The 10,692-nt window shown below is 39.6% G+C and overlaps 2 protein-coding genes across 2 annotated transcripts; both read right to left on the reverse strand.

Annotated features, from left to right (window-relative positions):
* Nucleotides 1-1,444: 1,444 nt before the first annotated feature.
* LOC109138823 (sodium- and chloride-dependent GABA transporter 3-like) lies at nt 1,445-6,018 on the reverse strand. Its single transcript, XM_027291566.1, has 14 exons — nt 5,817-6,018; nt 5,557-5,691; nt 5,290-5,427; nt 5,106-5,205; nt 3,960-4,092; nt 3,749-3,883; nt 3,437-3,540; nt 3,081-3,205; nt 2,873-2,985; nt 2,652-2,789; nt 2,463-2,565; nt 2,030-2,130; nt 1,614-1,784; nt 1,445-1,504 (listed from the first exon to the last, which is right to left on the reverse strand). Exons 1-14 carry the CDS (start codon nt 5,971-5,973, stop codon nt 1,445-1,447), a joined length of 1,713 nt encoding a protein of 570 aa, XP_027147367.1. The 5' UTR covers nt 5,974-6,018.
* A 520-nt stretch (nt 6,019-6,538) lies between these two features.
* LOC104932577 (sodium- and chloride-dependent betaine transporter-like) lies at nt 6,539-10,383 on the reverse strand. The gene is made up of 14 exons (XM_027291572.1): nt 10,227-10,383; nt 9,951-10,085; nt 9,663-9,800; nt 9,402-9,501; nt 9,017-9,149; nt 8,669-8,803; nt 8,448-8,551; nt 8,185-8,309; nt 7,977-8,089; nt 7,756-7,893; nt 7,567-7,669; nt 7,325-7,425; nt 6,892-7,062; nt 6,539-6,766 (listed from the first exon to the last, which is right to left on the reverse strand). The coding sequence occupies exons 1-14, from the start codon at nt 10,381-10,383 to the stop codon at nt 6,659-6,661; spliced, it is 1,761 nt and encodes a 586-aa protein (XP_027147373.1). The 3' UTR covers nt 6,539-6,658.
* Nucleotides 10,384-10,692: the final 309 nt, after the last annotated feature.

Raw genomic sequence — 10,692 nt, forward strand, 5'->3', positions numbered from 1 at the left:
GTGCCAGTGGACATAAGTTCCTCCAGCAGGTGATAAATCCTTCCTGGGTGTACTGACCAACGGAGGTCTCCAGTAGGAACAGAGGTATCCCAACCACCACAGCTAACAGACCATACGGCACCAGAAAGGCACCTACAGGAAAGTTAGACAGACATGTACACCAACTGAAATGACACTTACTTCAGTATTATCTTCTCATTTAAAGATCAGTATTTCCCTAAATCACACCCAAACGAATACAACTCACTTAATAACAGATTTTATAACATTCACCTCCACCGTTCTTGTAGCAGAGGTAAGGAAATCTCCACAGGTTTCCCAGGCCGACCACATTTCCTGCAACAACCAGAATATATTCAGTTTTACTGGCCCACTGTCCTCTGTCTGCAGCCTTCTTCTGAGTTTCCGTTTTTTCTCGTTTGTCTGTTCATCTCAAGATAAAGGATGTTGTCTGTCTGTACTGCTGCTGTACTGTTTATTTAATTTAATTACATCTAGTCTCAATGAATTGATTCCAGCCGTTGTGGTTTTTAGTTTTGTTTTCTTTTATATTTGTAAACCCCAGAGGTAATGCAGCTTCATGGTAAAGTATGCACAAATATTCTTGTTATAAGAACTCATGTGACTCCAACCGTCGTCAGCCCGGGACCTCAGGTGACCTTAACAACCTAGACGAAGATTGCACCAAGTATAAATACCTGGGTTTTCCCACCAGTCTCTTCGATGAGAGATGAAACGTCTTCAGGGGTCCCAGACCCGATTTAAGTCTTCTCAGAAAAAGCTTCGTCTTGACAATAATCTACATACAAGGACAAGAGAAAAGTAATTCCCTTGTGTTTCTAGTCATTTCCCTATCTATGTGTGTCTGTCTATGATTGGCCATCAGATCATCCTCTGCCTACTGCAACATGTATTTTATCCACCCATCAAGACTCACAGTATATCTACCCTGGCAACAAATTTGGTTAATTGGTTAATGCTGTTATCAAAATAGGCCTCATGTTTGCTGCAGCATGTAGGACATTTGTGCTGACATGTCTACTAATAAATGAAGGGATCATAATTCTGACATTGACCGTATTTGGTCATGACATTTTAAGACTGATTCAAATCATACAATGGGACAGAAAATATGTAATCAATATCTTAAGAAACTTTAAAAATGATGAGGAAAAACATATATGCAAAAGAAAGTACACAGTCAGACTTGACTTCAAGATTAGTGAATTTATTGACAGTTCAGGAATGCTTCTGCTGAGATGTTAGAATTATACAATTTATGACAAAAACAACACCCAAACCATTGTTGTTACTGATTCTATAATAAGAATAAAGTGTATAATTAATGTAACTTTGCAGGTCACTCTAAGTTGTCACTGCAGACGCCGTCAGTTCAACAGTCGTTCCCTCCTCTTCGTTTTTTCTCCTCTGCCAGGCTGGATTTTCAGCAGGACGACAAAGGACGGACAAACGCTGGAACAAACGAGATGAGTAAGTTCACGCACTGCCACAATCAAAAGGACAGTTACAGGAGACATTTCAGGGCCATCTTTACCATCAAAATGAGAATAGTTTCTTACAGCATGTTTAGACTGTATCAGATGGACACTGACCTCTCTGAGTGTTCCTGGTGTCAAACACATCTGTCCAGCTGCCCACAGTGGCACAACGAGAATAATGGAGAGTGTCATGGTCCATCCCAGTGCGTACGCCCAGTCGGGGTAAACGTACGAGTCATTAATGCTGAGGCGTTTGTAATCAACCATGTACAGGATGAAGGAACTCTGTGAATGTGAGGAGACTTTCAGACTGAGTCATTTAAATACTTGTTCATTGATACATGAATACTATATTATGTTGATACAGCCTGTTGCATTGTTTGATGGTGAAAAATGTTTGTGCATAAGTTTAGTCAAGATCTGCTGAAGATGGAAGGTGAAAATGTGAAATTCGCACAAATAAACCAGCAAATCAAGCTCTGCTGGTTAGATAAATACATTTTGTTTTTGTTACAACTTTTCTGACTCACCAGTGACAGCAGAGGAATGATGTATTTCCAGCACAGTTTGAAGAAAACAGAAGGTCTTTGTCCGGTCATGTCTTCGATGATGTTCATAACACGATCAGCACCTAGATAGAAATTCATGGACTGTACATTAGACCTTATAAACGTCAGATAAAGTTCTTTATTAGTATTACAGAGTATTGTAACTAAATTAGGACTGAACAAGGAGAAAAAATGAACAATCTCTATAAAACATTTGGTTACATTCAGGCAATACAGCCAGTCTGACCAAAGCTATCTAATTAAGTTATTTAAACCACTCAAATTATCAGCATTTCTCTTCATCCTAACATTAAAAAACACATAACCTGATGACTGATTCTGAGAAAAATGAGGCACAGTTGTTCACAGATCATATCATGAACATCAGATATGATATGAATGTGCTTTTGCTTACCAAAACCCCAGGCTAGAGCCAGACACTCAGATAAAGCCATGAAATAACGACAAGCTCTGGTTGAACCATAATACTCAACAAGGTTGAAGACATAGACCCCCCCCTACAGAAGAAAGAGATGAGATTTGAATATGGGAAATACTTTTAAAAATATTTGTAATGATATTTGTATTGGTGTATTCTATTAACCTCAGTGACAAACATCAGATGTAAGAGGAAGAAGATCAAGCAGATGATGAGGGCAAAGATCTCGTGTCTTCCAGGTTTATGAAAAACCTTCGGAAACACGTCACATGCTGAGGTGATAAAACACTCGACTCCAACAAACTGAGAATTAAATAAAATTAACAAACAATTGATTTGCAATACTTTGGTAAAATATTAATAGGTTGAACAGCTAAACATCTTACATGTGTGTCAACACTGAGAAAAATGAGCATCAGGAAAAAGCAGACAGTCCAGAACTGTGGAAAAGGCATCATAGCTGTTGCCTGAGGGTAAGCAATGAAGGCCAAACCTGGACCTGTGAACAGGATTGAAAAAAGTCAGAGAAAGTTATTTAAATCTGGACATAACGTGAAATTTGGCCAGCATGTCATATCAAATATTTATCTATACCTGACTCGGCTACAGTGTCAACAGTAACACCCTGTTTCTGAGCCATGAATCCAAGTACAGAGAAGACGACAAATCCAGCAACAAAACTGGTCCCACTGTTCAGCAGACAGAGCCAGAAGCAGTCCCTAGAGGTCACAGAAAGACAAGAGCCACTGACAAAAACAGGATATTCCTGTGGACATGTGCAAAGTGAATTTCTTTTGGTGTGTAATGTAAGAAAACGTTTTTTGAACACCAAAATATAAGATGATATAGACTTTTTGATTCCATGGCGAGGAAATGGCATCACAGGGGTGGCAGCCAGTTACAGCGAACTAAGATATGTAGTTTAAAAGTTATATTTCAGTTATACTTACTTGTAACAGTTGTTGTTGTAATCATTAAAGCTGCCCAAGACATTTAGAGTCCCTGCAGTCAGGCTGTAGGAGAAAAATATTTGAGCTCCTGCCTCTATCCAGACCTGTAATGTAAAAAAGAAATGCATTATCTATTGAAGAACGTCTTGTAACGTTCACTGTGATACTTAGTTATTATGAGGTGCTTGATCATTAGTGGCCATAATCAGAACCAGGAACCAGCCAGGTGGACCAAACCCAACAAAACAATGTATCCAAACAAAGGCCTCAGTCTGCATAATATTCTAAAGTGGGAAGGAGTAAAAAGGCTACCTCAAGGTGCGCCAGGCGGTTCACATCTAGATACAGGTAATAGTAGATCCCATCCCAAGCTCCAGGTAGAGTCAAGCTTCTGATGAGTAGGATCAGGAGCATTACGTAGGGGAACGTGGCTGTTAAATATGCTACCTAAAATGAAAAGGGAAAGCCATCATTAAAGGTAATTGTTGGTCAAAAAGAGAGATTTTAAATATTTCCACAGCACCTTTCCTGATGATTTGACACTTTTCCAGATACTGAAGTAGCAGAACATCCAGCTGGCCAGAAGACACAAAGCCAGATCCCACCTCACACTGCCCAGCTCCTCAATGCCTCCAGACATGGCCAGCACCCGCCGTCTGAGGAGAGGGGAAATTCGAGAGGTACATGTGATGTGACAAAAAAATTTGATTTATGAATTCTAGACAACCAAGTTCCACTTCTGGAGGCAGACCAGGAAACTGAGCTCACTGCTAAACATTCGGCGGCTAGGACCTAATACATGGGGTTCAGCTAGGCACAGCCCGAAGAAACATGGATCCACCGCCCTGTGGGCCCATCACACGTAGGGACAGGCATAGAGGTCGGTTGCCCTGCCATACCTACCTATAGTCTTGGGATCTGAGGGAGAAGACAGGTTCTGGAAGGCTTGAAGGGCTGCAGCTTCAGTAGTTGTGGAGGCAAAAACCCAGGTTTGGAAGGAATTCAGGGAGGCCATGGAGAAAGACTTTTGGTTGACCTCAAGGAAGTTCTGACAATCCGTTCGACAACTCAGGAAGGGAAAGCAGAGCTTGGCTCAGGCTGTAATCAGCTGGTGTGGAGAATTGCTGTTACACCAACCAACACACCCTCTGTGGACGAGGCAGAGCCAGAAGACCCAAATCTCTGACAGAGGTTGCCATGGTGGTCAAGAAGCTCTTTGGCAGCAAGGCGCCAGGTGTGAATGAGCTACTGAAGGTTTTGGACTTTGTTGGGCTGTCTTGGCTGTCAAGAAATTTGATTTGATTTAGTGGTACAAGGCGATGTCTCTTCATATAACCCAGGGATTTACCTAAATGACAATTTAATCCCTGGTCGAAAATGTGGCAAGTGATTGAGGTGACCAATGTCAACATATGATAAAGAGTTAAAGCAGGTATATAGAAATGTCTTCTGTTTTTCAGGTTCTTATCAACATCATTAGAGCTGGTAATTGCGTGTTACATCAAAACCCCATGAATTTGTATCTTCGAGAAACTATTTGATGATAAAAAAAAGTGTGCAAAGGTGTTAAACATTAAGAAGATCATGGTTATTAGAAACATTATATAGTCAGTATATAGTCACTTGAATGTCATAACTGGTCAGTAAAAGAAAACCAATATAAACTCACTCCCAGAACTCGGTAGCAGCAGAGGTGGTGTTTGTCGGCATGGTCTGATTTGTCTGATTTGTTGTTGGAGAATCCAAAATCTGAAGACTCGTACAGTTAGCTGGTTTAGAGAAAAAACAAGTATAACAACAACAACAACTAAACATATTATTTTATGTAAGCTTTAAATATAGTATAGGTTTACCTGTATTCCAGGTGTTCTCACAGCTGGCCCAGGGGAGCTGAGATCTGAATGAGAACACCAGGTAGAGGAGAGCCCAGACTTGGACTATAACGTAACTTAAGCTATATAGTTTCATTATGATACATGCATATCCCATTCCTAAAAATAAAAAAAAAATTAATCTTTTGTAGGCACAAATATAAAATATCTCTGAACCACACTGTCAGAGCTAGTTGAGCTAGCTTTAAATGAATCATGAATAATAATAATTGTCAACTGGCAACTCACCTTGTGCCAGTGGACACAACTTCTTCCAGCAAGTGACAAATCCTTCCTGGGTGTACTGACCAATGGAGGTCTCCAGTAGGAACAGAGGTATCCCAACCACCACAGCTAACAGACCATACGGCACCAGAAAGGCACCTACAGGAAAGTTAGACAGACATGTACACCAACTTAAAATACATAGTATTTATATAGTTTAGTGCACTACACCTAAAATAATAATGCAACTTGCTTATAGTGAAAACCGAGTTTGAATTATTCACCTCCACCGTTCTTGTAGCAGAGGTAAGGAAATCTCCACAGGTTTCCCAGGCCGACCACATTTCCTGCAACAACCAGAATATATTCAGTTTTACTGGCCCACTGTCCTCTGTCTGCAGCCTTCTTCTGAGTTTCTGTTTTTCTTCTTTGTCTGTTCATCTCAACATCAAGGATGTTATCCGTTGTGTGTTTCAGTCACAACTGCAAAGAACTGCAAACTGATAATTCATTTGACTACATCCTGATCTCAATAAAATAATACCAGTCATTCTGGTTCAATTCCAATTCCATATGTTTTCTTTATTAACCAAACCCAGAGGTAATGCAGCTTCATGGTAAAACATGCAAAAATGTCCTCATTATAATAACCCTGTTAAACTCAGGTTCACTCAAACAGTTTATCATTGTCATGTTTGTTTAACTGGGGAAAGTTATCTTTCATTAGCATATTTAATTTCAATGGAACCATATTCACTAAATGATACACTATTAAGAACATTTAAATACTCAAGAATTCCCCCTCTGGGATCTCTGCATCATTTCTATACACTCAGATATACCGGTTGACACAATGTTGTCGCCCTCTTAGACCCTGCATATTAACTATGACTGTGCCAAGCTGTTGATTAAAGACAAAAATGAGGAAAATGGAACATTTTAAGTGCTTTATTAAGCAATCAGTAACTTCAGTCCTATATTTAAAAATACAAATAGGAAAGTAGTAAGTAAGTTAAAGACCCAGACTCCAGTGCAGATTTGAACAAAAGCATTATTATCATTCATCAAGATGACAGCTACATTGATGACAATGAAATGTTGACTTAATGTAACTTTGCAGGTCACTCTAAGTTGTCACTGCAGACGCCGTCAGTTCAGCAGTCGTTCCCTCCTCTTCATTTTTTCTCCTCTGCCAGGCTGGATCTTCAGCAGGACGACAAAGGACAGACAAACGCTGGAACAAACGAGATGAGTAAGTTCACACACCCCCACTGTCATCAGGACAAGTACAGGACACATTTTAGGACTCTTTGGACCTAAAACATCAGTGGAACATGTGGCATATTGAGTGACACTGACCTGTCTGAAGGTTCCTGGTGTCAAACACATCTGTCCAGCTGCCCACAGTGGCGCCATGAGAACAGAGGAGAGTGTCATGGTCCATCCCAGTGCGTACGCCCAGTCGGGGTAAATGTACGAGTCTTTAATCCTGGGGTGTTTGTAATCAACCATGTACAGGATGAAGGAACTCTGTGAATGTGAGGAGATGTTTTTGTGATACCTGAACACATTATTACGTTTTGGCAAATCAAAGGTCACAGTCACACATAATTTAAATTAAGATCTGCTGAAGATGGAAGGTGAAAATATGAAATTCACATAAATAATCCAGCAAATCTAGCTGCAAAAAATCCAGTTGACAAACCTCACTCCAGTTTAACTGCCTCGCATGGCTGCAGACTGTCGTATTACTACACTACATTTAGTTTCTGTTCAAACTTTTCTGACTCACCAGTGACAGCAGAGGAATGATGTATTTCCAGCACAGTTTGAAGAAAACAGAAGGTCTTTGTCCGGTCATGTCCTCAATGATGTCAATAACACGATCAGCACCTGAAAGTGTTTTTTCATTAGTAAAAAGAAGAATTGTGGGTGAAATAAGACTAAACAAGGATAAAACGTCTCTTTAAAACGTTCGTTCATTCATTCATATATTATGGACATCAGATATGATATAAATGTGTTTTTGCTTACCAAAACCCCAGGCTAGAGCCACACACTCAGAAAAAGCCATGAAATAATGACAAGCTCTGGTAGTGCCATAATAATCCACCAGCTGGAATATGTAGATCCCCCCCTACAGAAGAAAGAGATGAGATTTGAATATGGGAAATACTTTTAAAAATATTTGTAATGATATTTGTCTAGCTGTATTATATTAACCTCAGTGACAAACATCAGATGTAAGAGGAAGAAGATCAAGCAGATGATGAGGGCAAAGATCTCGTGTCTTCCAGGTTTATGAAACTGCTTCGGAAACATGTCGCTGACTGAGGTGATAAGAGTCTCGACTGTCACAAACTGGGAATGAAATAAAATGAACAAACAATTGATTTGCAATGCTTTGGTAATTTATCAATAGGTTGAACAGCTAAACATCTTACATGTGTGTCAACAGTGAGAAAAAAGAGCATCAGGAAAAAGCAGACAGTCCAGAACTGTGGCAAAGGCATCATAGCTGTTGCCTGAGGGTAAGCAATGAAGGCCAAACCTGGACCTGTGAACAGGAATGAAACAAGTTAGAGAAAGTTATTTAAATCTGGACTTAATGTGGAATTTGGCCAGCATGTCATATCAAATATTTATCTATACCTGACTCAGCTACAGTGTCAACAGTAACACCCTGTTTCTGAGCCATGAATCCAAGTACAGAGAAGACGACAAATCCAGCAACAAAACTGGTCCCACTGTTCAGCAGACAGAGCCAGAAGCAGTCCCTAGAGGTCACAGGAAGACAAGAGCCACTGTCAAAAACAGGATATTCCTGTGGACACGTGGAAAGTGAATTTCTTTGTAATATACTGTCTTTTAATTAGTCTACTGTCTAACAACAGTGTTTTGCAGCTTATACTTACTTATAACAGTTGTTGTTGTATTCATTGTAGCTGCCCAAAACATTCAGACTTCCCAAAGTTACGCTAAAGGAGAAGCAAATTTGTGATCCTGCCTCCACCCAGACCTGTAATGTCACAAAAAGTAGAATTTTTTTTGGAGTACCTCTGCGGACCCCCAAAGGGTCGTGGACCCCTGGTTGAAGACCCCTGATATACTACATATGCTAACGTGAATCAAATACCTCAAGGTGTGCCAGGCGGTTCAGATCTGGATACAGGTAATAGTAGATCCCATCCCAAGCTCCAGGTAGAGTCAAACCTCTGATGAGTAGGATCAGGAGCATTACGTAGGGGAACGTGGCTGTGAAGTATGCAACCTTTGTTTTTTTTTGTAAAATAAACAAATTATTATTTTAAATAAGAATTAATGGAGGTAATTAATGAAAATAAACAGATTTAGATTTAGGTGAACATGGCTGTGAAATATGCTACTTTCAATTAAAAAGAAATTCTTAGAGAAAATAATAATTAGATGTTATCAGTGACAATGAGCACATGCACCACTGATCGATAAAGATTTTAAACAGCACCTTTCCAGAAGATCTGACACCTTTCCAGATACTGAAGTAGCAGAACACCCAGCAGACCAGAAGACACAAAGCCAGATCCCACCTCACACTGCCCAGCTCCTCAATGCCTCCAGACATGGCCAGCACCCGCCGTCTGAGGAAAGGGAACATTAACAGGTACACATGATAAGACAAACAACTATGACTTATGATTTCTAGACTACAAAGTGATTGTCTCGTCCATATCACCAGGATTAAATAAATGCCCTTTAAATCCCAGAGCAGTGAGTCTGTTGAAGCTGTTTTTAAATTTGTCCGATCAACATCATAAGATGTTGTGGTGTCAGTATATATAGTATCTCACTTGGATCTCATTATTGGTGAGAAAATTTATATATAAACTCACTCCCAGAACTCAGTAGCAGCAGAGGTGGTGTTGGTCAGCATGGTCTGATTTGTCCAATTTGTTGATGGCGAATCCAAAATCTGAACACTCGTACAGTTAGCTGGTTTAGAGAATGAATAAAGGATAATTATTTAATATGAGGTAGTACTGTCATTCAAATGAAAACATGAAGATTCCCAGACAAAAGTGCACAAATACTAGAATTGTATTATAGGAAATGTTTTCAAGCTTTAAAAATTAAAATCCATAATCTAGGTTTACCTGTATTCCAGGTGTTCTCACAGCTGGCCCAGGGGAGCTGAGATCTGAATGAGAACACCAGGTAGAGGAGAGCCCAGACTTGGACTATAATGTAGCTTAAGTCATACAGTTTAATTACAGTATTTCCAAATCCAATCCCTAAAAAAAAACAGTGTTTACGGTTCAGATATTACTGTTAACCAGATTATCAGATTGAGTTCGAGCAATCCTTAACTTTAAAAAAATGACTTAATTTCACGAACTGATATTGTAATAGTATAATGGCCAAAGTTTCACACATCAACTCACCTTGTGCCAGTGGACATAAGTTCCTCCAGCAGGTGATGAATCCTTCCTGGGTGTACTGACCAATGGAGGTCTCCAGTAGGAACAGAGGTATCCCAACCACCACAGCTAACAGACCATACGGCACCAGAAAGGCACCTACAGGAAAGTTAGACAGACATGTACACCAACTGAAATGACATTAACTTAAGTATTATCTTCTCATTTAAAGATCAGTATTTCCCTAAATCACACCCAAACGAATACAACTCACTTAATAACAGATTTTATAATATTCACCTCCACCGTTCTTGTAGCAGAGGTAAGGAAATCTCCACAGGTTTCCCAGGCCGACCACATTTCCTGCAACAACCAGAATATATTCAGTTTTACTGGCCCACTGTCCTCTGTCTGCAGCCTTCTTCTGAGTTTCCGTTTTTCTTCTTTGTCTGTTCATCTCAACGTCAAGGATGTTATCCGTTGTGTGTTTCAGTCACAACTGCAAAGAACTGCAAACTGATAATTCATTTGACTACATCCTGATCTCAATAAAATAATACCAGTCATTCTGGTGGTTTATGGTAAAAACATTCAAAAATGTCCCTGTTAAAAAAATAACCCTGTTGACTCAGGTTCACTCAAACAATTATATCATTGCCATGTTTGTTTAACTGGGGAAAGTTATCTTTCATAAAATATTTAATTTCACTAAATGACACACTTGTGAATGAGTGTGTTGGTAAGAGATATTGATGCATTATTTGAG

Source organism: Larimichthys crocea, chromosome II, assembly GCF_000972845.2.
Source record: "Larimichthys crocea isolate SSNF chromosome II, L_crocea_2.0, whole genome shotgun sequence".
Lineage (NCBI taxonomy): Eukaryota > Metazoa > Chordata > Actinopteri > Sciaenidae > Larimichthys > Larimichthys crocea.

Coding starts and splice junctions, on each gene's coding strand:
- LOC104932577 (XM_027291572.1), bottom strand. CDS start 10,383: ATGAACAGACAAAGAAGAAAAACGGAAACTCAGAAGAAGGCTGCAGAC. Junction 7,063..7,324: donor TCATTCCTCTGCTGTCACTG/GTGAGTCAGAAA, acceptor TCACATTCACAG/AGTTCCTTCATCCTGTACAT. Junction 6,767..6,891: donor CACCAGGAACCTTCAGACAG/GTCAGTGTCACT, acceptor CGTTTGTTCCAG/CGTTTGTCTGTCCTTTGTCG.
- LOC109138823 (XM_027291566.1), bottom strand. CDS start 5,973: ATGAACAGACAAAGAAGAAAAACAGAAACTCAGAAGAAGGCTGCAGAC. Junction 2,986..3,080: donor TGACACTGTAGCCGAGTCAG/GTATAGATAAAT, acceptor TCCTGTTCACAG/GTCCAGGTTTGGCCTTCATT. Junction 1,505..1,613: donor CACCAGGAACACTCAGAGAG/GTCAGTGTCCAT, acceptor TGATTGTGGCAG/TGCGTGAACTTACTCATCTC.